Source organism: Zosterops lateralis, assembly GCF_965231275.1.
Source record: "Zosterops lateralis genome assembly, chromosome: 22".
Lineage (NCBI taxonomy): Eukaryota > Metazoa > Chordata > Aves > Passeriformes > Zosteropidae > Zosterops > Zosterops lateralis.
In genome coordinates, this window is record NC_139782.1 from 4,117,387 (window position 1) to 4,142,947 (window position 25,561).

The window sequence follows — 25,561 nt, forward strand, 5'->3', positions numbered from 1 at the left end:
GTGAGCGCCAGCTGCGGGCACTGCCTGGAGCCCGCGGCCACACTCCCACATGCAGGGGTCACGGTGGCCACGATGGCAGCAACACATGGTGGGAGAGGAGGAGGACTGAGGGGGATCCTGGGGCTGAGGGGTGTCCTGGGGCTGAGGGGGGCCCTGGGGCTGAGGGGGGTCCTGGGGCTGAGGGGGGTCCGGGGGCTGAGGGGTGTCCTGGGGCTGAGGGGGGTCCTGGGGCTGAGGTTCTCTCCAGGCCTGGGATAGGACACTCAAGGATGGCAGGGGGTGCTGCAGAGGGAGCAGCGGCCCCTCGGAGAGAGCGCGGGTGGTGGGAGCGCGTCACTCTGACCTCAGCAGCGCCGGGAGGAAGGAGGGCAGGAAGTGGGGGCGGCTGGAGCTGCACAGGCGCTTCCTCCCCCAGCAGAGCGGTGTACAACAGGCAGGCCCGGGCAGGGCTGTCTCCTCCCAGCACTCTCGCAGCCCAGGGTGGCGGTCAGGGTCCCACACAGGGACAGGGATGTGTCAGTGGTGCAGCAGGACTTGCTGGCAGTGGCTGGCGGCACAACAGTCCCCAGGAGTGGGGGCAGTAGAAGCCCCAGTGAGACGGGCAGTGGCCAGGGAACACAGGCTGTGCACTGTGCTGGGGGCCTGGCCGGGGGTTTAAAAATAACCCGCTGTGAATGCCTGGAGGGGCTGGGGCCGTGGCCGTGGCCGCACACAATGGGAGGAAACCCGCCGGCCTGGAGCATTGTTTGGCTGCAGACGCTCGCTTCCTCCGTCCTGCCATGGGGACACGGCTCTCGTCAACACACAGGGCCTGGGGGATGCCAGGGCGGCCTCCTGGGCCGCTGGTGAGATGCTGGTGCAGGTGACTGTCCCACAGCTCCTTGCCCAAGCCTCGGTGTGTGCAGGTGTCCCAGGGTCGCTGCTCATTGTGGTGGGGCAGGGATGGGCTCTGTGGTGCAGGAGCCCCCATGTCATCACCGTGCCCTTACAGCACCCACTGCTACATGGCCGTGTCCTGGTCGTGCTGCTTTCCCTGGGCCCACTCTGGCTTCAGCATTCCCTGTGAACAACGTGCCAGCTGCACTTGGGGGTGGGAGAGGGCACCTTGCCTCTCGTGGTGCCGGCCATCCCTCCTGCCAACCTGCCACAGCTGATGGACTGGCATCCCTGCAGGAATGCCACCACACCGAGTGCCGGCAGCTGAGCCACAGCGGCCCCCTCAGCCTGTGTGAGCCCTGTGACGGCCGCCTCCATGGCGCCATGCACTTCGATGGGCACATCCGCTTCGACCTGCCCCCGCAAGGTGAGCGGCACAGGGATGGGAGGGATGGGATGCACCTGGGGCTGGTGCAGCTCAGGGATGGGACGGGATGCAGAGGGAGCCAGCTCGGGGCTGGGGGAGCTGTCACAGCCCAGCTCGATGCCCGGTGCCCGTTTGCAGGCTCCGTCCTGGCCCGCAACATGTCGACACGTTCGTGCCCCCCGCGCACCAGCCCTGCCTCTGATGTGGAGGAGGAGGAGGAGGGTCCAGCAGAGAGCAGAGGGTGAGCCCCTGGCCCTGCACAGCCCATGTGCAGCCCCAGCCCGCGGCATCCCTGTCACCCTGCCCTCCCTGTGCCCGCAGAGAGCGCAGGAGCTCAGCGCTGAAGCTGCCCAAGAAGAAGGCCTGGCGCAGGCACACGGATGTAAGGCACCAGATCCTCTCCCTGGGGCACTCAACAGGGCTGCAGGATGGCCCTGGTGGGAGGGAGGGAGGGACCCCTGGGCAAGCAGCTGCCACCTGCCCCCAGGACCCCAGCAAGGAGTGCTTCACCTTGAAGTTTGATCTTAACATTGACATTGAGGCAGAGATCGTGCCAGCTGTGAAGAAGAAGTCACTGGGGTGAGTCTACCAGGGACAGGACAAGGGACAATGTGGGCACAGATGCAGAGACATCTGTGGGGCTCATGTCCTGCAGGGAAGTGCTGCTGCCAGTCTTTGAGAGGAAGGCGATTGATCTGGGCAAAGTGGACATCTACCTGGACCAGTCCCACACACCGCTGTCCCTGCAGTTCGAGGCGTATCGCTTTGGGGGGCACTACCTGAGGGTGAAAGGTGCTGTGGGGGCCTGGAGGGGGGTTTGGCTGCTCCAGAATTCCCAGAGGACCCTGACAACCCGATGCTCCCACAGCCAAGCCCGGGGATGAGCTGAAGGTGGAGCAGGCAGTGCGAGAGGCCAGGTCAGCCAGCCTGCCCATCCTGCACCCTGCCAGCAGTGCTGCATTCCTTGGGCCTGTGCTGGAGCCACTGCCAGGACGCCGGGAGGGCACTGAGAGCGTGGTGAGTGCCAGTGCTAGCTCTGGGGAGGGAGGAACTGGAGGTGGGATGACAGCATGTGTGATCCCCCCATGGCCATTCTTTCTGGTGAAGGTGGGTCATGGGTCAGCAGCATGGTGTCTTCCCCATGGCCTTCTGTGGAATGGGCTGAAGATCCTCCTGAAGTCCCCCAAGACCCACTTTGTCTCCTGGCTGTGCCATGCTGGCTGTGCTGTGTTGTGCTGTGCTGGCTACACCAGGGTAGGTGTAGCAGCTCAAGCATTGCCACCAGCCCTTTGTCTGTGCCAGGTACAGGCTGGCACCAAAGCAAAGGCAAACAGGAGCTCTGGGGGCCCCAGTGGTGACTGCTACTGGGTGTCACCCCAGCCTTGGGACTCTCCCTGGCCCCAGGACTCGCCTTGGCCGCTGGCCCTCCCCTTGCTGTGGTGCCTGGCAGCTGCTGAGCACAGCAGCTCTGTCCTGCCCCGTGGACCCTGGCCCCAGATAAGGCGTGGGACCGGCTTGGGCGTCGCTCCCACGGGAGCAGGGAGTCAGGCTGACAGGGGCAGGGAGTCAGGCTGACAGGGAGCAGCTCTGCAGGGTCTGCCCAGGGGGACACTGCTGGCTTGGTCCAGTGCCAGCAGGCCCTGCGGGTGACAAACTGGCTGCATGGCCAGGGCTGGTGGCTGCCCGTGTCCAGCACTATAATGCCTGGCTGCAGGACCGGCAAGGCTCCAGCAGGGCCAGGGGACAAGCAGGCCACCAGCCACCTCTGTGGGGGTCTCGGTCCCGACCACCCCGCTGGGGGCAGGGGAGCCCCAAGTGGCACCGAGGCGATGGGGCTGGTGGCAGCCGGGGCACCTGGAGGAGTGGCAGCGCAGTGAGTAATGGGGACAGTGCCCGTGGCAGCTCTTCCCGCCGGGTCTGCGGACGTGGCAGGGTGTGGGGCCGTGCTGGCGGCGGTGGCAGCAGCACTCCGCTCCCCAGGGCTTGGTGGCAGGCAGGGAGCCCCGGCCCCTGTCGCGTTTTGTGCCGCGGTGAGGGGATGGCAGCGGCCACATCCCGGCACGGCCCAGGGACGCGCAGGGAGCAGCCGGTGCAGCGGGAGCCGCTTGGCCGTGACCCAGCTCCCGCGACCAGCCGGGGGGCTTTGATCTCCGCCGGTGAATTGTTCAGCTCTGGTAGCTTATCTGCCGAGGAGGGAAATTAGGTTTTCGACGCTGGCCCCACCTCCTTTTGTTTCGGAGGAGCTCGGCCACAGCCTGCCCGGCCCCGGCTCTGTGGTCCGGGCCGGGAGAGCGGCTGGACGGGCGGCTCGGCCGGTGCTGCGACCCTCGGGATGCCCTGAGCCCCCGCGCTGTGGGGCCGCTTGCCCATGGCCGGCCGGGCTTGGCCAGGCAGCACCCGGGGTCCTGCACCCCCGGGGCCCTGCACCCCCGGGATGCAGGTAGGCAGGTCAGTGCGGGCAGGGGAGCATGGCCGGGCGACCCCACTGCCCGGGGCTGCCAGCTGGGTGTCTGTCTGTCTGTCTGTCCCACGGTGCTCGAGGTCACCCAGGCCGCTGTCCCCACCCCAGTGTCACGGCCACTGTGCTGGGCACTGACCCTGGGGACACTGGCTGTCCCCGCTGCAGGCTCCGGGACGACGAAGGAAGAACATAACAGAGTTCCTGGGGGATAGCAGCATCCCCAGCCCTGAGCCAGCCCTGCACGGCAGCAGCTCTCTGCCCAGCAATGGCACTGACACCTGGAAGAACCGCGCTGCCAGCCGCTTCAGCGGCTTCTTCGGCTCCGGGACGAGCGCGGGCTCCTTCGGGCGGGTACGTGGGTTGCAGGATTAGGGAGGGGATGTGGGAACTGAACTACCTGTGGCTGTGCTGGGGAGCTGGGATGGGTCCCCCTCTGGGGCTCGAGACCCTAGTTCTGCAGGCATGGTGAGGCAGTCAGTGGGACATGCCCACTGGCCCCCGCCCAGCCACTCTGTTCCCCACTTTTGGCCAGGAGACTGAGAAGCTGGAGCAGCTGGTGAACAGGCTGCACGCCTACAGCACCTTTGGGCTGCCCAAGCTGCCACCCCAGCTCCGCTTTGACCGCGACTCCTGGGAGGAGGACGGGGACGAGGCTGGGCTGACACTGGAGGACAGCTGGCAGCAGATCATCCAGGGCACAGAGGTAGGGACAGGGCCTGGGGAGCCTCAGGGGCTCTGCCCAGGCCCCAGCACAGTGCTGACACTCAGCTTGGCAGGTCCTATCACGCCGGCAATGCCACCAGCAGGAAGCCATCTGGGAGCTGCTGCACACAGAGGCCACTTACATCCGGAACCTCAAAGTCATCACTGATGTGAGTGTTGGCAGCTACTGCACCGTGATGGGGCTGGGGGCTGTGACTGCAGCTCACTGGCTCCTCATTCTCTCCCCACAGCTCTTCCTCTCCTGCCTGGTGAACCTGCAGGAATCAGGGCTGCTCTGTGAGGTAAATGGAGGGGGTTGCAGGGGGACATGGTACTCAGGGATGGGTCCTCAGCCTCGCCATGCTGCAGGGTGGAGATGCCATTCCCCAGCACTGCCCACCTCACCCCCACAGGTGGATGCTGAGCGGCTCTTCAGCAACATTGGGGAGATCATCTGGCTGCACTGCAAACTGTGGCGCAGTGTCATGGCCTCAGTGCTGGCCAAGGCACGACGGACTGGGGCACTGCTTGACCCCATTGACTTCCTCGACGGCTTCAAGATGGTGAGTGGGGATGCCACGCCATGGTGGGGAGCCATGCCATGCCATGCCATGCCATGCCATGCCATGCCATGCCATGCCGTGTGGTGCATGGTGACCCCCCTTGTGTCCCCCAGTTCGGGTCCCTCTTCAAGCCCTATGTGCGGTATTGCATGGAGGAGGAGGGCTGCATGGAGTACATGCGGGCACTGCTGCGGGACAGCGAGCTCTTCCGCACCTATGTGACGGTAAAGGGGGGGCTGGGACTGGGACTGGGACTGGGGCTGTGGCCAGGGTGGTGCTGGTGCTCATGCCTGTGTACCACAGTGGGCCGAGAAGCAGGAGCAGTGCAGCCGCCTGAAGCTGAGCGACATGCTGGTGAAACCTCACCAGCGCCTCACCAAGTACCCGCTGCTCCTCAAGTCTATCCTGAAGAAGACGGATGAGCCACGGGCCCGTGAGGCCATCAACACCATGGTAAGGGATTGGGAGTGGGGGGCAGCAGGGTCGGTGGCCCTTGGCCCCTTAAAACCACCACCACTCCTGGCACAGATCAGCTCTGTGGAATGCTTCATCAACGACGTCAACTCGCGGATGCGCCAGCGGCAGGAGCGGCAGCGCCTGGACGCCATCCTCAGCCGGATTGATGCCTACGAGGTGGTGGAGGGCAGCACAGATGAGGTGGACAAGGTAGGCTGGACATGATGGAGCTGCCAGCTGCCATCTCATGCCATTCCATGCCATGCCATGACATGCCATTCCATGCCACTCAATGCCACCCTCTGCTACACTGCTCTTCCACCCTGCTGTGCCACCCTGTGTCACTTCACGCCATGCTATGTCATGCCATGCCACCTATGCCATGTTACCCCATGCACCCTATGCTGACACCGGGGGCTTCTGGCAGCTGCTTAAGGAGTTCCTGCGGCTGGACCTGACGGCCCCCATCCCCGGCACCTCCCCGGAGGACACCCGGCAGCTCCTCCTCGAGGGCAGCCTGAGGATGAGGGAAGGTAAAGACAGCAAGGTGAGGACTGCAGGGGACAGGGAGGTCTCAGCTCCAGCCCCTGCCTACCTGCCCTCACTCATTGCACCAACTGGTGAACATGGCACCACTCTCACTCCTAGATGGACGTCTACTGCTTCCTCTTCACCGACCTCTTCCTCATCACTAAGCCCTTCAAGAAGGCTGAGCGCACCAAGGTGATCCGGCAGCCTTTGCTGGTGGACAGAGTCGTTTGCCGGGAACTCAGGGACCCAGGTGAGAGCGCTGGGTGTAAAGGGGACTACAGGGAGATCCCTGGACAATGCTAACAGCCCCTGCCCACAGGCTCCTTCCTCCTCATCTACCTGAATGAGCTGGGGAGTGCTGTGGCCGCCTACACCTTCCAGACCAGTGGGCAGTTGTGCCGCAGCTGGGTCGAGGCAGTGCGCAATGCCCAGGTGAGAGCATATGGGTGGGTGGGTGGGGGGGTCTGTGGGTGCCCTGTGCACACCCCAGTCCTCACTGATGATTCCCTTTCCCAGAACCTGCTGCAGCGGCTGCGGCAGCGCCGGCGCATGGAGGAGCAGGGGGAGGAGGACGAGGAGGATGAGGATGATGGTGAGAGTGGCACCTCAGCTGCCAGTTCACCGACCATCCTGCACCACAGCAGCGCCAGCCCGGACTCACAGCAGTGGTAGGGAGCAGGAGGGGGGGACCTACAGACCCCCAGCCTGGCACAGGCTCCTCCTCACCTTCTTTTCTCCACAGCCCATCCGACGGCTCCACCGAGACACTTGCCGTGGTGGCAGCAGACGGTGGCGATGAGCTCTCCTCCCCAGACTGGGACACAGGACCCTTCAGCTCAACCTCGGATGGCTCCTCCATCAGCACCAGCACCTCCACCGGCACTGGCACCTCTGCTGAGACCCCCACCTCCACCGAGACCCCCACCCAGGAGCTGCCTGCAGGCGCCCTGCCCGTTCCTCTGCCCCACGGCGTGGCCTCCCCGGGCAGCGGCTGCCGCTCGTCGTCCATCGACAGCGCCTATGGCACGCTCTCACCTGCCTCCCTGCGGGACTTCGGCCAGCGGCCAGAGGGGGCGGCCGAGGAGGGGCAGGAGCCCTCCCTGGCCCCTGCGGCTCCACGGCCTGCCTCGCCCCGGCTGCGCCGCCGGACACCCGTGCAGCTCCTGCCTTGCCAGGCCAGGGTGCTTAAATCCAAGTCGGAGGCTAGTTTGCCCCAGCTCCTGTGCTCCACTTCCCCAGGCCCCCTAAGCCAAAGCCGCAGCCTCTCTGACCTTTGTGCTGGTTCCCCCCGGACTAGCCAAGATCCCGCACCTCTGGCTGCTCCCGGCAGCAGTGGCAGCTCCACATCAGAGCTCTCAGAGCCGGAGGAGCCGGTGGAGAGCCCAGCATCCCTCCCAGGGGAGCTCAGGCGCGACCCCCAACCTCCTGCCCGCCGGACCCTCTCAGATCCCCAGTCGGCACAGCACCGTAAGCTGACCCTGGCACAGCTGTACCGGATCCGGACCACGCTGCTGCTCAACTCCACCCTGACGGCCTCGTAAGCACATGCTGCCTGCTCCTGGGGGATGCCCCAACCCTTCCAGGGGCTTCCCAGGAACTGAGTCCCAGTGCTGAAGGCCTCTCTCCCCACTCTGTGTCTTGCAGGGAGGTCTGAGAGCCGCTGGTGTGGAAAAGGACAGGTGCATGGATGGACCAAGGAGCTTTTCCTGCTTCTAACCGTAGTGTAATGCCGGGGCCGGGAAGAGCAGGCACTGGGATGCCCCACGCTGGTGGGGACATGGATGGGGATGCAGACCAGGCCCCTTGGCGAGGACATGTCCCAGGCATGGCAGTGTGGGGCTGGACATAGCACGTGGCTTGTGCTGAGCCCCTTGTCCACAGACACGAGAGTTGTCGGGCAGGGGGCCCTGGGGCTGTGGGGGGCTGTGGGAGAAGGTGGGTCAGCTCCTGCAGGTGAGGAAGGGATTATAATGTCGGCAGTGGTGAGTGGGGAAGGTGCTGAGAGGAACGTGGTGCCGGTGGCACGGTGCTGTGGACAGTGCAGGGAGGAGGCTGGGGCTGGTGGCAGCAGAGGATGGTGCAGGGCTGAGGCAGGTTTGCCCTGTGGGGTGGCAGCGGATGGCAGCACCTGGGACCGGAGTGTGGGAGCCGCGGTGGGACACGCACGGTGGGCAGAGCCCCGGCTGCCCCCCCACGCTGAGCTGCACTCCACGTCCCAGCTGAGCAATAAAACCAGCTGGTGCACGCTCATGTTTGCCTCGCCTTTCCTTTGGCTTCAGCGGCACCCAAGGCCGGGCATCACCTGGGTGGGTGTGGCGTGGCTGAGGAAGCCCCACCGGGACAGACAAAGAGGGAGCTGGGGGCAGTTCCAGCCTCCCGTTCTGGAGCTCGGGGTGGGTATGGAGCCCTGGGGTGGGGGTCAACACTGCTCCTCGCATACCCTGCGACCCCCCGCCGCCCCCGGTACCGTGGGTGTGAGCCAAGGAGCAGGGCAGGGCGGTGGCTGGGGCCGCGGGGAGGCAGCGCAGTTCCCTCCCGCGCCCAGCACTCCCGTCATGTGGTTTCGTACCCCCTGGACTCATTTCCAAAAAAGCATTTCCTCCTGCTGTGGTTGGGTGTAAAAGCCTGTCTGGGGAGGGCTGGCGCTCACTCGCCACGCGTCGCGTGCTGCTGACGGCAGACACGGGGTGCCGGGGCACCCTGCCCGGGCGCTGAGCTGCCCCGACACCCCTCGGCACCTGCGGCCCCGCTCCCCGCACCGCCCCGGCATGACCCAGCCGCATCGGCCACAAGGATGAAGTGTTGCTGCCCTGGGGTGGCTTGGGTGAGTGCGGTGGTGTGGCTGTCCTTGGCACCAGTTGTGGGGTGTCCCACGGGTCTGGAGGAGGGAGGGAGGAAGGAAGATGGATTAACCCCAGCGCTAAGCGCGCCCAAACCGCTCACCCCTCTGGCTGACAGCCGGGGCCGGGCTCTGCCGCGCCACAACATTGGCGGTGTGGTGTGACCACGGGGGCCGCAGGCCGTGAAGGTCTCGGCCACAGACAGGATGCGGCTGTGGGAGGCGTGGGGTCAGTCCTGGGGCCGCAGGCAGGGCAGTGCCGCGGGGAGTGGCTGTTCCGACACCCTGCGGGGCGGCTGCCGTGGGGCCAGCTGTGCACACGGGGCTGCCTTACGGGCGGGAGAGGCGCTGGCACGGCACAAGCGGTGCTATACAGCTCTCCCCACCGCGGAGCCGGCCCTGGGCCTGCCCCGTGCCCACGGGCTCTCTCGTCCACCGGGCACCTCTCCCCGCGCTGGGCAGGGGCACTGCCCGTCTGCAGCGGGGTGAGCGGGCAGGGCCCCTGCGGGACGTGGTGCCTCAGCGGTGACTCAGATGTGCCGGGGCTGAGGCAGCGCCCGGATCTGCCGGCAGCGCTCTGCGAGCGGGGCGGCCCAGCGCGGTTTCCAGTCTGCCGGTGGCGGCGGGTTTAGTAGAAAATGATTCAACTGCCGTAATCGGGGCCATCACGGCTGGGAAATCCAGCCCCCAGCGAGGAATCCCCTGGCTCCCTGCCCACGCTGTCAGTGCCACGGTCCTGTCGGGCCCCGGGCCGGGCAGTGGAAGGGGTGTCAGCGTGGGCACCGCTCGCTGCACCCGCTGGGGAGAGGAGCGGGGCTGTCCTGCGGACAGCACCTGGCACCCCGCGGGGGAGCGGTGACCTACTTTGGGACTCGCGTAATGAGCAGCGATAGCATCGGAGAGAGCGTGAGCCAGGCACGGCTTCCTTTCGGGGAGGAAATCACCTCCTCTGTGAGGGAGATAAACCCCAGGAAAATCAAAGCTGGCAGGGTTAACCCCTACGCGCCCGGCTACCGACACCTCTCTGATGTGGCAGTCCCTGGCATCACCAGTCCTGACCATCACCAGTGTGCCTGACTCACTCGGCCCCATCCCCGCGGACATGGCAGGGGTCCTGTTGGCACAGGCGGTCGAACACCTCGGTGCCGCTCCCCAGCCAGCCTGGCAGCACCATTTGCAGAGCACACGGGGGCACTTGACAGCCCCCAGGGCACGGTGGCCCCCACAATGCCCGCAGGAAGTTGCTGGCTCGTGTACTGCGGGGAAAGCAGAGCACAGGGGCTGCCGCGGGGCATTCCCGGCCCTGGGGCAGCACACCCACACGGCTTTGGGGCCGAGGGCGGCGTTCTGCAGCCGTTGTGCCCTGTGCAGGCTCCGGTGTCCGCACAGTTCCAGGTAGGGCTCTGGCTCCGGTGGCCCAGCATGAGCTGGTGTGAGGGCCGTTCCCACGGCTCCTGGAGCAGCCCCGCTGCCTGCAGCCCTGCTCTCTCCCTGCTCGCAGGTGACCTTGGCAGCGCTGTGGCTGGCGGCCAGCGAATCTCAGCCCCCAGGGTGGCGGGTCCCCGCCGTGCAAAGGCAAAGGCAGCGGGTCCCGGTGCAGCCGCTCCTCCGCCTGCGGAGACATCCCTCCGGTATGACCGGCAGAGGCGCGTGTCCCGCCGGCATGAACTGGATCGAGAGTGCCCAACGCTGCTGCCGCCCGTGTTCCGCAGGTGAGCGCTGCCCGGCCCGTGTGGCACGGCACAGCACACCGTGGCACAGCAGGTGCACTGCTCCAGGTGGCCGTGCTCCCTGTCACCCCACTGTCCCTGCAGGGACATTCCTGTCCAAGCCTTGCACAAGCCTTGGGAACGACAGCGAGTGCCGTCCCTGTCCCGCGGGCACCTTCCGCACCCAGCCCAACACGCTCAGGGAGTGCCAGGCCTGCTACGAGTGTGACCGACAAGGTGAGCTGGCTCCACACCACACTGTGCTGTGCTGTGCTGGGCAGGGCGGTGCCAGGCTGCTCACCGCCTGCTTTCTGCAGCTTTTCAGAGTGTGCTACAGAACTGCTCGGCCACCACCAACGTGGTCTGTGGCTGTGAGCCCGGCCGCTTCCGCTACTGCTTTGACGACGGTCCGTGCACCGACTTCTCTTGCCGGAAATGCCAGCCCTGCACCGGACGCCTCATCCAGCGACCCTGTGAGTGCTGCCAGCTGCCCCATGTAACCTGCCAGCTGTGCCACCTCTGCCTGTGCCACCCTGCCTCATGCCCATCCTCTCCCCAGGCTCGGACAGGGAGGACACAGTTTGTGACAGCAGCTGCAAGCCTGACTTCTACAGAGAGGGTGACGAGTGCCGGCCGTGCCACACGTAAGCATTGACCCTCCAGCCAGGAGGGCATATGGGGCCCGTGGCATGGCATGGCACAGCATGGCACCCATGGGTCCCATCTCCTTGCAGGAGCAAGGACACGTGTGGCAAAGAGTGCCAGCAAGTGTGTGGCAGCAACAACGACCAAGGTATGGGGACAATGGGGCCGGGGTTGGGGGTGTGCAGTCACCGTGCTGGCCAGCTGATGGGAATGCTCCTGCTCCTCCTTTCAGGCTCAGGTCTGGAGTACATCCTGCTGGGACTCACCGGGCCTTTCTTCCTGGGTGCCCTTGCCATCTACCACAAGAGGAAGAGGCTCTGGCGTGATGCCCTGCCAGGTGGTCCCTTCCCCACAGCACAGGCCACCACCTCAATGCCTGGGGCTGCACCATGGTGCCAGTTCGGTGCCCGGAGGTGGGACCTGTGCTGGACCCAGCCATGCTCCCCACAGGGCACAGAGCGTGCCAGTGGCACAGCAAAGCAGAGCCTCAAACACCAGGCAAACACTCAAACACTGCTGTGTGAGCCGCCCAGTGATGAAGGGGAGCCCTCTGCAGCCCCGGAGCCCCGCAGTGCCCTGCTGCAGGGCAGCCAGCTCTACGCTGTCATCGACGTGGTGCCTGTACGGCGTTGGAAGGAGTTCATGCGGATGCTGGAGCTGCGGGAGGCAGAGATTGAGCTGGTAGAGCTGGAGGTGACCCACATCCGTGACCAGCAGTACGAGATGCTGAAGCGCTGGTGCCAGCAGACCAGTGCCACACTGGACCACGTCTTTGCCGCCCTGGAGCGCATGGAGCTGGCTGGCTGTGCCGAGGCACTGCGCCAGAGTCTGCCCGTGGGACCCTGATCCCCAGCGTCAGCACCTGGCACCGGGAGGTCCTGACACCTCCACACCTCACTGGGCACCTTATCCCAGCTATACCCCTAAGTATTGTTACTTATGCCGTGTAGACATTTTATGTCAATTTTATGTTCTCTTCCCACCTGCCTGTCCCCTCTATTTATGTCCCCCTGCTCCCAGGGCCGGGGAGGACCTCATGCCTCAGCACATCGGCTGCCCAGCCCCTCGCGGGACGAGCGGGCACCGAGCCCACCGCGAACCCATGGGATAGTTCTCAAGGCTGCCCGCTGCAGGGCGCTCCTTCCCCCTCCCCAATAAAGTGGTGTGTTCTCCATCCGCCAGCCCCGGCCCTTCTTCGCAAGGCGGTGCCGGCCGGGCACCAGGACCCTGCTGGCCTCAGGACCACCGCTGGTGATGTGGCCACCGCAGGTGACAGGCAATGTGGCTGCTGGCAGAGGTGCTGGTGGTGTGGGGGTTGTGGGTGATCGTGGTGATGATGTTGGCGAGGGGAGCAGCGCTGTCGGCGAGCGTGGTGTGGGTGGGAATGGTGTGGGCAGCCCCAGGAAGGCGCGGGGCACTGCTGGCGGGGTTTATCGTTTTAATCGCTGGAAAGGCAGGCGGTCTGGGCAGAGGTGAGCCGGAAGCTGCCCTTGAGCGGCTCTGAAGGGGCAGGAGTGAGGGCGAGCGCGCTGTAACGGCGAGCGGTGCCAGCGGGGCTGCGGCGGGCCCGGCAGCAGCGGCCGGGCCGGGCCGGGCCGGGCAGCGCACAGGGAGCCGCGTGTCCCAGCCCGCGGCACCGCGCTCTGCAACGGGCAGCGCAGGGAGGCGGTGGGCTGGCGGCAGCGGGGGGTGGGGGCGAGAGGGGCTGCGGGTGCCTGGGGCGATGGGTAGGGCTTCTCTGGGTTGGGCTATGTGGCCATCCACGGCAGGAGGAGGGTGCCGGAGCATGTCGCGGTCCGTGGGAGGACCTGCCAGCCTCCTCCTGCTGCGAAGAGCCGGGATGCGCTGTGGCGTGGCTAGTGCTTGGCTATGTCCCCCTTCTTGAGGATGATCTGTCGCTGCCAGGGCGCCAGCTTTGTTTCATCGTACCCGAGAGTCCTTAGCTTTTCCGACTGCTCCTTCTCCTTCTCCTCCTCCTCCCGCTTCAGTTTCTCCTGCTCTTTCCTGCTCAGCGGCAGAGGGCACAGGGCGCGGCGGTCACCAGAGCCGCGGTCACCGCCGTGCCCGCCCCGCCAGGGAAGGGGCTCGCGGCACTCACCGTTTCTGCTCCCTGCGAAGGCAAAGGGAAGAGTGCGATTAGCAGAGCCGCGGGAGTGCCCGGCCGGTGCGGCATCCCCCGACCCCGGCTCACCTCTCCTCCTCCAGCTTCTTGCGCAGGATGTCCCTCCTCCAGGCCGGCATGCTGGCCAGGCGCGCCTCCTCTTCTTTCTCCTGCAACAGAGAGCCGTGTTACCGGCACTGCGGGGAGCCGCCCTCACTGCCGGCACCGTGGGGCCCCAGCATCGCCCTGGTGCGGGGTATCACATCCTTCTGGCAGCCGTATCCTTGCCCCGGCACTGCTGGGGTTCACCAGCACACGGCTCGCCGAGGCGCCCCTCACTGCCCGCCTTCCGCCGGCGCCGGGAGGAGAAGGAGCGGGTGGCGTGGGCAGCCCTTGCAGCACACCACAGCTTTATTGCACGACACGCGGGGGCCCACGCTGCCCCGGCACCGCAAACGCCACAGCAGAGGGGAGCGCAGCCCCGCCGCTGCGCCTCCCGCACGACACACAGCCACGGCAAGCGGCACACACTGCAACCCCGGCCTGGGGCCGCGCAGGGCAGCGCCCAGCCCTCTGCCAAGCTGAGCTGCACCACCAGCCCACAGAGGGAGGCGAGCCCACAGCTGTCCCCTGAGATCGCTACAGCCCCACGCCACAGCGCTGGCACAGCCTGCAGCATCCCGCCGGACTCAGGTGTCAAACAGCTCTGCCTCCTTCTCCTTCCAGAAGGAGAAGCTGCGGTCAATGAAGCGGCAGACGTCCTCCTCGCTGAACTCTCCCAGCTCCGGCACTGGCACTGCTGCCCCCTGCCCTTCCAGGGCCGTGGTGGAGGGTTCTGGCAGATTTTCTGCCACTGCCACAGGGTCATCTCCAAAAAACTCCTGCACGAGGTCCTCAAAGCCGTCAAGCCAGTGGCGGTGGCCAGCCTCGACCTGCTCCAGGACGGTGCGGTGGAAACGGCGGACGTGGTGCCAGCTGTGGCTGCCCAGGCGGTCAAACATCTCGTAGCAGAGGAGGTGGCGGAAGCGCCGCTCCTCGGGGCTCAGGGGCATCTCCAGCAGCTGGAAGTAGCCCAGCATGAAGAGGTCGAGCGGGAGGCTGTCGTGGGGCATGGGCGAGCCGCCGACGTGGGGCAGGAAGTGTTGGGGCCAGTACAGCACCGTGGTGCGGCTCAGCCGCCGGATCTGGCGCCCCGGGACCCGGCGGGCGACGCTCCTCCAGCGGGCCAGCAGCCGCCCCGCCGCTGGCCGCCTCCTCCCCGGCCGCCGAGGCCGCTCCTCCCCGGGCACTGCCGCCAGTGCCCTCTTCTTCCAGTGCTCCAGGAAGAGGAAGACGGCGCGCTCCTTGCACCCCTTGGTGCGCTCATGCGGGCTGCTCGGCTCTGGCAGCGCGGGCCTGCTCCGCCGCAGTGCCCCATCCCCGTATTCCTCCTCCAGGATGGGCCGGCGGGTGCTACCGGGGGGCTGCACCCGCTTGCGCTTAGTGACCCTGGAGGGAGGTACAGGGGGACCCCCTGGCCCCTCGTAGTTGGCCTTGAGGCTGCGGACAGAGACACCGCAACCCAGGATCTCACGCCGGGCGTCGTGCTGGGCACCGGGGCCGCCCGCTGCTCCCCCCGCCCCAGCGCCCTCCCGGCCTCTCGGGGTGGCTGGCGGGGCGGCCGCGCTCCTCGGCCCTGGGGGGGACCGGCTGCCGCGGGCAGGCGCGTCCTCGGGGGCGAGGGCGAAGCGCCGGGGCGCCGGCGGGGCGGAGAGCGGCACGAGCGGCAGCAGCTCCTCCTCCAGCCCCCCTGGAATCGGCTTCCCTGGCTGCGCCTCGTGCATCACCCGCAGGCTCCCCAGCTGCCTCTCCAGGTGCTGCATGTCCTCCTCCCACATCGGCTGCCCGGCAGGTCCCAGTGCGCCCCCGCGGGCGGGCGGCCCGTGCCGGCACAGGGGCGGCGAGCGGCTCCCAGGCTGCGGCGGGAGAGAGGGCAAAGGGGCTCCTGAGGCCGCGCCCCGAGCACCTCGTGCCGCTGCCGCCGTGTGTGGCATCCCCGGGGGATGACGCCCCTGCATGCAGGTAGGGTGGTCCCCAGCCCAGCTGGGAGCCAGAGGCAACGCCACGCACACCATCTCGCCAGGTCCTGAGCTGCTTGGGCCGTGCCCGCGCCGTGCTCGCCGCTGCAGCACCTGGGACCCCCCTACCTTGCGCCGCTGCTCCTCTTCCTCCTGCATGCGGAGCTGCAGCTTGCGAACCATCACCTGCCGCTTCCACTCGGGGATGGGCCGACCCTGCTCGTCCTGGCTCGGCACCAGCGCCTCCACCTCCACCGCTGCCCCAGCGCCCGCTGCCGGCACCGGGGAGCTTCCGTTCAGCACCGGCTCCGGCGAGCCGCCTGCCAGGCAGCGCGGTGGCCCAGCAGCCTCGGGGGTGGCCGGCGGGGTGGGCGTCCTGGTGGGTGACGGGGAGGACACTGGCGACTCTGCCTGCGAAGGGAGGGAGGGAGGGCGGTGGGCACTTGCCGTGCTGTGCTGCGCCGCGCCGCCGGCTCCCCTGGCCCCCGGCACCACCTACGTTGGCCCCTGCCTGGCCGCTGCCGGAGAAGACGGTGGTGAAGCCTTTGCTCTGCGGCGTTGGCTTGAGGCTCTTCCCAGCTTTGATCTCGGCCAGCAGCTCCGAGTTGTCGCCGGTGGGGGACATCATGTTGAAGGACTTGGTGCCTGAAGGGAGGCAGGAGGGGCAGTCAGCGCCCTGCCAGCACCATCTCCCTGCCCCTGTGAATCCCCCATCAGCTTTGCAGGGTAGGGGGGTGGAGGGGTGGCTGGCTGACCGCCCCCCTCCCCACCATCCAGGAGCCCCTGGAACGCCCCTGAAGCAGCATCCTGACACCCAGCTCAGTCAGCACAGCACAGCACAGCACCAAACTCCTGGGTCAGCACATCACCAAACTCCTGGATCCTTCAGACCCCAGTGGAGCAACCTCCCAGCACTCAACAGCCTGGCACCCCAGCTCCACAGGTCCATGAGAGCAGCACTCCAACAGCAGCTTACAGGGTCCACACACCCTGCTGCAGCAGCACCCCAGCACCCCAACCCTCGGCTGTACGGGTCCCAGCCTGGCCCCAGCCCCCAATGTCACTCCATGCCCCCGAGGCACTAACAGAAGTGTCCCTCCGGAGGGATGTTTCCGTGGCCGGTGGCAGCCCTGCGACTGTAGCACAGCCCCTACACTGCCCTGGCAGCTCCCGGCAGCGATGCACCCACAGCCTGAGCGGGACTCCCGGCCAGCCCGGTGCCCAAAGGGCTGCGTGGCACCGGCACCCCGGGGATGCCCTTCCCAGCGCTCGCTCCACCCGCCCCGCGAGCACCCACCGTCCGTGCCAGCCATGCGAGAGTCCCTAGCGGCCCATGGTGCCGCGCCCAGGCAAAGCCCCCTCCCCGCCGCAGGCGCCCGCAGCTCGCTCCGCTCGGCCGAGCCGCGCCGGAGCCAGAGGGCTGCGGGTGCTGAGGGCCCAGCGGGACGCGCACGCTGCCATCCAGCGCCGGCTGAGCCCCCCCGGCCCCGGGAGCCGGCGCTAATAAAGCGGGCGCCGAGCAGCGGCCAAAGCCGCGGGCTGCGCTCAGCGCCGGGGGAGCGGCCGGAGCGCTCACGTGGCGGGGTCACGCCGGCCGGCTGAGCGCGAACAAAGGCTCTCTGTGTGCGGGGCCCGGGGCCTGCCCGGCCCTGCCAGCCCTGCCTGGCTGCTCCGGCAGCCCCGCTCGGCCTCCCGCGTGGCTCCGCCGGCCCGCGACGCGCGGCGAGGCCCCGGCGGCCGGAGCGCCCCGGGAGGTGACAGGGTGACAGCCCCCGCGGCCGTCGATGCCCCGCGGCTGCAGCACAAGGACGGCACCGGCACGGGCCCCTCCGGCCGTCACCCTCCGAGCAGGGAGGAGCGTGGGGCCGCGGTACTTACTCTTCATCTGCCTGAGCGCCTTTCCTCCTAGGGAGAGAAGCAGAGAGGCGGCGCGGGGCGCGCGGCAGAGGAAGGATTTGGCCACCGCGAGACAAGAGAGAAGAGAAGCGGCCAGCAGTGAGAGCAGGCAGGGGCGAGCGGGCGTGGGGGCCCCCGCGCCGAGACCGGAGGAGAGAAGGACAGAGAGGCTGTCAGGAGCCACGCGGCCCAAGTGCCGCGGGAGGAGACGAGCCAAGGAGGTCAATGCCACAGTGCAGCCAAAGGGACAGTGCCCAGGATCGCTCCCCGTGCCCACCCCGCACCCCGCCACTTACTTCCCGTAGAGGAGGAGGAGCGGCGGGGCCCGGCAGGAGTCTCTGCCAGCGGGGGCGGCGGTGGGGGCGTCGGGCAGGCGGTGTCGGGCAGCGGTGGGGGCGGGGGCGGAGGTGGCAGCTCGGCACCTGACTTGCTCTCCCCATTGCTCATGGTGTCCGCCGAGATGGGTGATGCCTGCAAGAGAGCATGGGCAGGTATTGCTCGGTGCCGGTGCCAGTGAGCTGTGCAGAGGCTCTGGGCGCGGGGCTCACCTCCTCGGTGTGCGCCATTCGCTGGGGGCCTGGCTGCTCGGCCACAACGTGCCCCAGGTGCTTGTAGTAGTCACCGGTGCTCGGCTGCTTGCCGAAATTCCTGGAGCGCCTGCTGGAGTCGGCCCGGCGCAGGCCCTCGGGGCTGCTCTCCCGCGATGCCAGCTGCAATGGGGAGCCCAGCTCAGCACCGCCGTGCCCAGCCATGACCGCGGGGTGCGGGGCTGTGGTGGAGTAGGACCGTGCCAGCGGTTTGCCTCGGGACAGATGCAGAGCTGGGACAGACAACAGGTGCACGCCCTGGAGTCTGTTCGGCAAACGGCTCTACCAGGGGCTGCGTGCCATGGCGGCAGCGTGTGGCATCAGTGCCTGGCACTGTGACCCCCAGGATCCTGTCCAAGCCTCCCCCGGGATAACCCCCTGGGAACAGGAGTGCCGAGCCCCAGCCCCGCGGATTACCGGAAGCTTATCCCGCGCGGGGCTGGGGCCCAGTTCCAAACCAGGGCTCTCAGGCTCTCAGGCGGTGCAGCCTCAGCTCACCCCAGCACATTCCACAGCGGCTTTGCGAGTTGTGCTGCCGAGGGCTGCGCTGCAGGGGGCTGTGCCTGCTCCCTGGGTTTGGAGTGTCCCCGCGGCACAGCCCTGCTCCCCTTGCTGGGGGCCCCCCTATTTGCATTTCCCCGTATGCCACCTCCACCCATGGCATTTTCACAGCAAGCCCGGTGCTCGCTGCCACCGCCAGCCCCAGCTAAGTCAACAAACTTCACCTCGGTGTTTCCTATTCTGGCTGCCATGGGAGTTATGCCAAGCCTGGCTCCCATTCCGGCAGTCCCAGCCCTGGTCTGGCACAAGGATCCGTGTCGCTGAGCCCCATTTCATGGAGCACCCACACCACTGTGGCACCGCTCTGCCACGCACCCACACCTCCCCAAGGCAGCCCGTTACTCCGGTGAACACTAAAGAGCCAAGGCAGTGTGCAATGAGCACTGAGGAGTCCTGAGCCCATCCTGGCACACGCTGCTCTGCCGAGACCCCCACCCCATGTGCCCCATCCCCCAGAGCACTGGGTTCTGCCCGTGTCCTGACCATGCCCAGAACCCTGTCCCCGGTGAGGTGGTGAGAGCCATGGGAGGGGGGCAGAGCATCCCCAAACCTACTGCATCCCTATGCCTCCCCAGCCCGCCATGGAGGGCTGCACCCCTCTTACCTGTGCACGCCTGGCTGAGCCCTCTCAGCTCCTGGCAGCGCTGGCTGTGCCACCCGACACCTGTGGCGCGGGTGACACTGGAGCCGGCCGCTCGGGTTACCGCCTGCGCAGCTGCCCACGCCCAGCTCGGCTTGGTGCCGGTGCCATTGCCGGGCCTCATGGGCGCGGCTGCCATGGCATGATGCTGCCGGGAGCCCCAGCCGGTGCAGCAGTGGAGTGGGCCCAGCCAGTGCCATGGAGCCACGAGAGCATCACTGGCCCCAGTGCATGTCAGCGCTGCAGGCATGTGGCCTCCAGCTGTGGCCAGGGACTGTCCCCTCCCAGTGCAGGCCACAACTCCTCAAAGGGGATGGGTGGAATGTCCCTCCCCGGTGATATGTCCCTTGAGCTGTGTGTGGGGTGTGGTGCAGGGGACACGGTGCATGGGGCCGTACCTCTCGGCGCAGCGCCTGGCTCTCCACATGCCGCAGGTTGTTCTTGGCCCGTACGTAGATGTCAGCGGTGTGGGGGGCAGCGGGGGGCGCAGGTGCAGGGTAGCCGGGGGGTGGAGGGGGTGGCCGGGTGGCGGGGGGTGGGGGTGGCGGTGGGGGGAAGGCGGGGGGTGGTGGCGGCAGGGGACCCTCGCCTGCTGGGCCCCGGCCCCGCGGCCGCATCTCAGGGTCCAGCATGTCCATGTACGCCTGCATGTCCGCCAGCGCCGGCTCAGGCACCCCTGCGCAGGGCAGGGGGTCAGGGGGGGCTGGACCCGCACCCCCCGCCCCGCGCCCCCTGGCCCCGCACTCACGGGCGGCGGGGGCCCCTGGGGGGCCGCCCCTCTTCTCCCCGGTGCTGGACTGGCTGGAGTGGCAGGAGTCGTAGTTGGAGAGGGTGCTGGCAGGGGAGCCCACCTCGAAGCGCGCCTGGGGCACCGACGCCGTGGTGTTGGGCGATGACATGCCCGAGTCGGGCTGTCGGCATTCCCCATCCGCCGAGGGGTCTCGTGACAGCACACGGTGCTCCACGCTCTGCTGGCACAGCCGTGGGGTCAGGCAGCAGGGCAGGGGTGGGGATGCCCTGCGTGCTCCCTGTGTGCTCCCCACGCCCTTGTCCCCCGGCACCGCCGTACCATGTTCTCCACGGTGCGCAGGTACTGGGCGCAGTGGCTGTGGCCATTGTACTCGGCGAGGTCGGCTGCTGTGTAGCCATCCTGGTCACGGATGCTGAGGTCGGCACCGTTCACCACCAGGATCTGGCAGCACTGGGGAGAGTGGGGGTGCATGGCAGGGCTGGAGGGAAGGGCTCCTCCTCACCCTGACACCCTGTTGGCCACCAGCACCCACCTCCAGCTCGCCATTCTCGGCAGCGTCATGCAGCGGCGTGCCGCCCCAGCCATCGGCAGTGATCTCCCCGCCGTGCAGCAGCAGCCAGCTGAGCACCTTGGCATGGCCACGGCTGGCGGCGAAATGCATGGCCGTGGCCCCCTCGGCGTCCCGCTCTGACAGGCTCACTGTTGTGAAGCTCATCTGTGTGGGCAGGCAGGCTGAGCACTGGGGCTGTGCCACCGCACTGTGCCATTGTGCTGTGCCATGCCGTGCCTGGACAGCGCTTACCAGCCACACGATGACAGTGTTGTGGCCCATCTGGGCGGCGGCGTGCAGTGGGGTCATGCCATCGTAAGCCCGCGCGTGGGGGTCGGCCCCACAATCCTGCACCAGGTACTGGATGATCTCCAGGTGGCCCTCCTGGCAGGCGAGGTACAGCGGGGTGGCCCCCGTCTTGGTCTGGGCACTCAGCGTACTGCAAGCGGGGCACACAGCGCCCGTCACCTGTGGCCACCTCTACTGCCAGGGCTGGGACAGGAGGCAGGCAGGATACAGGGACATGGGGGCTTGAAGGACACAAGGAACATGGGGAGGTGCAGGGGACACAGCTGTGGGCAGGCAGGGCAGTGCCAGGGCTGGGAGCTGTCCACCCCATGGCTTCCCATAGGCCCCCCGTGCTGCAGCAGTGGCTGCAGCTGCAGCGGGAGGTCACTAAGTTAATCAGCCTGCTTAGGCTAAGCTCCTTCCTCCGGCTGTTTTTGGACACTGCAATTTAGTCGTATTTTAAAGTAAGCTGCTTACACAGCACCGGCCGTGGAGCCGGCGGGGAAAGGCCAACCTGCACCATGGTGCTGCCTGGCCCAGCTACCGAGTGCTGGTGTCCCCTCACTGCCCCAAAAGGCCTTGACATCCTCGTGTCTCTAGTCCAGAACTGTATATCCCAAATTGTGCAACCCAAATCCTGAATCCCACATCTTTTACCCCACATCCCCCATATACATAGACCCATATTCTGCATCCCACCTCCCGCATCCTGACTCCCGACCCCACAGGAAGCTGTTCTATTAAGTGCTCCATAAAAAAAACCCTGTTGAATATTTAAAAAAGGAAGAGCAATAAATACTCTGCTCTGTTATCGCAATGATCGCAGGCCCTTAATAATTGATCCCTGTAACTGTGAGACGGGCTGTGGCCAGCATTCCCTTCCCACTGGGCCTTGCTTGCTGTGCCATTGAGTGCCTGCCCCCTGGTCCAGCAGTGCCAGGCTGGCACAGTCCTGTGTGCTGCCCCAGCAGGGGCTGGGGATGGGGCTTGGGGCTGTTGCAGACTGGGGTACCAGGGGACAGAAGGAGCACAGGCACTGGGTCAGTCCCTGATTCCCATTTCTCAGTAATTGGGAAGGGGTTAAGCCACTTGGGCATCACCAGTAAACTGCTTTGCCAGATGGCTGAGACCCCATGCTGGGCCACCGGCTGCCGGGGGCCCCGCGGGCCGGTGCGAAGGTGGGCTGGGAGCGCCAGCATCCCGCAGCGGCACCAGGGATTGGATTTCGCAGCTGTAACGGAGCCTCGGGGCAGGCGCGGGGCTGGGAGCAGGGCCAGCCCTAAATAATTCAAGGGGAAGGCGGTGACAGCAGCGGAGCAACCCCGGCAAGCAGCGTGAAAGGCAATGCGAGTGCCGTGCCACACCTGGGCTGACATGGTGGGTGTCGAGCAGGAGCAGTGACTGGTTTGGGGCTGGGCTCGGGCTGCAGGGGTTAATCCCAGAAGTGCTCAGGGCTAAACTGGCACACCTGGGGCGAGGAGATAAAGAACGGGGGCTGGGACAGCTCTGGCCAGCAAGTGCCATGGGATCCAGGGAGGAAAGGATGCAGGGCTCTGGTGTTGTGGCACCCAGAGACAGAGGGGTGCCAAGTGCCACTCGTCCCGCTGCCTCAGGACTCCCTGGATGTGGGAGAGCTGTGCAATCCTTCTCATTCACAACCCTGGAACTTTCCAGGGACAATGTGGAGCAACAGCGCATCCCCCCGGCTCCGCTTTGGCCGGGTCTGTGGGTTATTTCTAGTGGCCTCTGTCCACCACAGGAAATCGGATTAGCGGCCACCTAATCGCCTGCTGCAGCCTCGTGGCGAGGCCCGGCATCGCGGGCCCCGTGGGCTGCCGTGCCACCTAACCCGGGGGGCAGCCCGGGCCCGGGTACGCTCAGAGGAAAAGCTCAGGGGATGCTGCCGCTCCGGAGCCGCCTGAGAGAGGCTGCCACATCCAGCAATGCCCACGGACCCGGGCAAGCGGAAAGGTCGTCTCCGGCGCGGGGAGCAGCCTCTCCTCGGCGGTCAGCCTAATCCATTTACATAACAGCGGGCGGACAAAGGCGGCTGTGTTATCGCCCCGCGCCAGGAGCCGACTCAGCGGCCAGTGACAATATTTCTGCCAGCGCTCGCCCCTCTCCTCCTCGCCCCTTCTTTCTGGGCCATAAAGAAGGTGCAGCTGGCTGCCCAGCCTGATAAGGTGACCGCGTTGCTCTGGGAGCTGGGGGATCAGGGTGGCTGCAGCATTTGTCCCCAGTGCTGGCACCTTGCCCAGTGGCTGGAGAGAGGGTTGGGGCCACAGCAGGCACCCTGTTCTCCCACTAGCCCTTCTCCTGCTGGTGGGTGCCAAGCTTCCGGCAGACCCTGTCTAGCTGCCAGCAGTGGGGGCCGTTACCTGGGGCAGTGTCCCAAGAGGAGTCGCAGGGAAGGGAAATCCCCTTTCACCGCGGCGTAGTGGACGGGCAGTGCTCCCGTGTTGGTGGCTGCCGTGGGGTCACTGCCTCCAAAGCGGAGGAGCCAGTCGATCACCTCGTGGTGACCGAAGCGGGCTGCCAGGTGGAGGATGGTGGCACCAGAGTTGTCTGTGTCCTGCAGGAGGAAGTGGGACGGCGGTCAGTACCAGGGACCAGGCCCTTCCGGCTGGGGGGCCGGGGACTGCAGGCAGCCCTGGGGCATCCCCCAGCCCGGAGCGGCTTCCGGGCGGGTGGGGTGGCCGGGGTGGAGTTCCTGTCAGTACGGAGCGGGGCTGGAGCATTGGAGGGACCGTGAGGCCAGCGTGTCTGCCCTCCATCAAGGGCCAGCGTCTGCACACAGCGAGTGCAGCACAATGCCCTCCTTGTTCTGCCGGCCGCGGAGCCCCTAACTGCGGGAACCCGCCGCCGAGCCCCGCTGTGCCGCCGGCCCGTCCGCCCTCCACGCTCGGTGGGGCGCGGGTAGGGCTGGCCACTGGCCAGGAGGTCGCCGATGCGGGCTGACCCCTTCCTTCCCGGCTAATCTCCGCTCCCAGCCCCGCCGCTGCCTCCTCTTCCTTGGGCCGTCACATGTCTAACTCTCGGCCGGCCCCGGGACAAGCCGCTTACCGCCCCGGTCCCGCCGTTGTGTAACCCCGGGAGGGGGCGGCGGCCCCGGGGAATATGTGCTGCCCTCGAGGCTGAGCCCCTCCGGGATGCCGGGACTCTCCGGGTCCGTGGGATGCCGCCCGCTATGCCCGGCGGAGCCCGGCCGGTGCCGGCTGGGACAGACCCGGCTCGGTGACGGCAGAGCTGGGGGCACCATTCGTGACCATCTCCCCGCGGGCACAGCCACAGCCACAGCCACAGCCACCCCCACGGGACCGCGGAGCGCCTCCCCGGCCGCCCGCGCCACCGAGGGACCCTCCGCCTCCCCCCGCGACCCCTCTCGCACCTGCACGCCGCAGCCCCCCTGCGTGAGCAGCCACTGGAGACAGGCGAGGTTGCCGGTGGCGGCGGCGTCGTGGGCCGGCGTGGCCCCGTTTCGCGCCCGCGCGTCCCCGCGGAGCGCGGCCTCGGCCGCCAGGTACCGGAGGCAGGCGAGGCGGCCGGCGCGGGCGGCGTGGTGAGCGGGGGACGCGCCCAGGGCGTCCCGCAGCCCCGGCCGCAGCAGCCCGGCCGCCCGCAGCCCCCGCAGCGCCTCCACGTCGCCCTGTCGCGCCGCCTGCAGCGCCCGCTCCAGCGCCATCCCGGCGGCGGCCCCGGCCCCAGCGGCCCCGGCGGCCCCGGCCCCGGCGGCCCCGGCCGCCGCTTGGCACTGCGCGGCGCTCCCGCCCCGCCGCCCCCCGGCCCCGCCGGCTCCTCCTCTCCCTCCCCCGGGGCCGCCCCTCCGCCCGCCCCGCCCGACGGCGCGGCGATTGCCGCTGCTGGGACCCCCGCACCGCTCCCCCCGGCCTCAGCCGGGGCAGCCGCGCTTTGCCGAAAGGCGGACGGGACCGGGACCGGGACCGCTGCACGTCCGGGTGGAGCCCAAAGCGGACCGTACGCGGCTGCCGGCGCCGCTGTCCGCGGCCTTGGGCAGTGGCCCCACGGGTGTCCCCTCCCGCCGCCCGGCAAAGACGGGCTCCCCCGGCAGCCCCGACGTGCGCGGCCGGTCCTACAGCGCCGGCAGAACGGGGGGCGCTGGGCAGGCGGCTGCCCCGCCTCAGCTCGGGGTGCTGGCAGCCGGGTACGGGCTTCTTTGGAGTCCATCCAGACTTGCACCGGTCCCAGTCCCGGCCGCCACTCGGCACAGTGGTTTTATGAATCGCTCGCAGGGCGGGGCGGGACGGCCGGTCAGCGGGCGGGGTGGGAGGACAGGCGGGACCCCCTCCGTCAGCACCGCGGACAGCGAAGGTGCTCTCGATCAGCACCGAGGACAAGGCAAGGCCGCCTTGCCCGCCTCCTCCCCTGCCTGCCCCCCGCCCTCCTGCCCGGCCGGCCCGCCCTGCCCGCCGGCGGTTCATAAAGCCGGTACCGGGGCGGAGAGCGGGAGCGCCATGTCCCCCCCGGGTGTCGCGGGGCTGCAATCCCGGCTCCTGCACCCCCCTCCTGCCTCCGCCGAGCTGTGCAAGGTGAGAGCTCAGCCATTCCCGGGCCCGGGGGCTGCCCCGTCTGCCCGCAGACCCTCCCGTCCCTCATGGACACACCGCCGCGCCCGCACCATCGAGAGCAGAGAGCTCGCGTTCGGCGTGGCCTGAGAGCCGCGTCCCCCGGGCGGGATCCTGGACCCTTTCCGGACCCTGGGTGCGCTCCACTGCGAGCTGTCACTGCCTGCTCGGGACCATCACCACCACCCGACCCAAAATCCCTGGGCGCCCGCGGGGAGCTGCGTTACAGAGAGAACCGACGGCGCCGGGAACGCGGGCTCTGGGGGCGGTGCTGCCCTTGCGGACCCGAACACCCTGGTTCCCCAGAGTCCCCGCGCTGACAGGGCACTGCTGGCGGG

At 67.8% G+C, this 25,561-nt stretch overlaps 3 protein-coding genes across 4 annotated transcripts; 2 read left to right on the forward strand and 1 right to left on the reverse strand.

The window, feature by feature from the left end:
- Window positions 1–1,260: 1,260 nt before the first annotated feature.
- On the forward strand, window positions 1,261–8,234 carry PLEKHG5 (pleckstrin homology and RhoGEF domain containing G5; the record flags this gene model as incomplete). 2 transcript variants are annotated; one of them, XM_083876623.1, is made up of 19 exons in its annotated part: window positions 1,261–1,303; window positions 1,442–1,544; window positions 1,625–1,685; window positions 1,791–1,882; window positions 1,959–2,095; window positions 2,172–2,320; window positions 3,930–4,115; window positions 4,297–4,467; window positions 4,541–4,636; window positions 4,718–4,768; window positions 4,880–5,029; window positions 5,143–5,253; window positions 5,333–5,482; window positions 5,558–5,695; window positions 5,913–6,032; window positions 6,134–6,266; window positions 6,336–6,684; window positions 6,759–7,553; window positions 7,661–8,234. In XM_083876623.1, 19 exons carry the CDS (start codon window positions 1,261–1,263, stop codon window positions 7,668–7,670), a joined length of 3,045 nt encoding a protein of 1,014 aa, XP_083732749.1. In that variant the 3' UTR covers window positions 7,671–8,234. The 2 variants fall into 2 exon arrangements, with proteins under 2 accessions (XP_083732749.1, XP_083732750.1); XM_083876624.1 differs by lacking the exons at window positions 1,261–1,303; window positions 1,442–1,544; window positions 1,625–1,685; ... (1 more) ...; window positions 1,959–2,095; window positions 2,172–2,320 and adding an exon at window positions 3,630–3,743.
- Window positions 8,235–8,810: 576 nt separating this feature from the next.
- TNFRSF25 (TNF receptor superfamily member 25) lies at window positions 8,811–12,055 on the forward strand (the record flags this gene model as incomplete). The annotated part of the gene is made up of 7 exons (XM_083876935.1): window positions 8,811–8,840; window positions 10,357–10,567; window positions 10,670–10,801; window positions 10,882–11,037; window positions 11,124–11,208; window positions 11,299–11,357; window positions 11,442–12,055. 7 exons carry the CDS (start codon window positions 8,811–8,813, stop codon window positions 12,053–12,055), a joined length of 1,287 nt encoding a protein of 428 aa, XP_083733061.1.
- A 995-nt stretch (window positions 12,056–13,050) lies between these two features.
- ESPN (espin) lies at window positions 13,051–24,322 on the reverse strand (the record flags this gene model as incomplete). The annotated part of the gene is made up of 13 exons (XM_083876617.1): window positions 13,051–13,213; window positions 13,308–13,319; window positions 13,401–13,480; window positions 15,497–15,778; window positions 15,867–16,012; window positions 17,560–17,734; window positions 17,812–17,973; window positions 19,450–20,019; window positions 20,121–20,252; window positions 20,335–20,517; window positions 20,605–20,791; window positions 23,019–23,212; window positions 24,029–24,322. The coding sequence occupies 13 exons, from the start codon at window positions 24,320–24,322 to the stop codon at window positions 13,066–13,068; spliced, it is 2,565 nt and encodes an 854-aa protein (XP_083732743.1). The 3' UTR covers window positions 13,051–13,065.
- Between the last annotated feature and the right edge of the window lie 1,239 nt (window positions 24,323–25,561).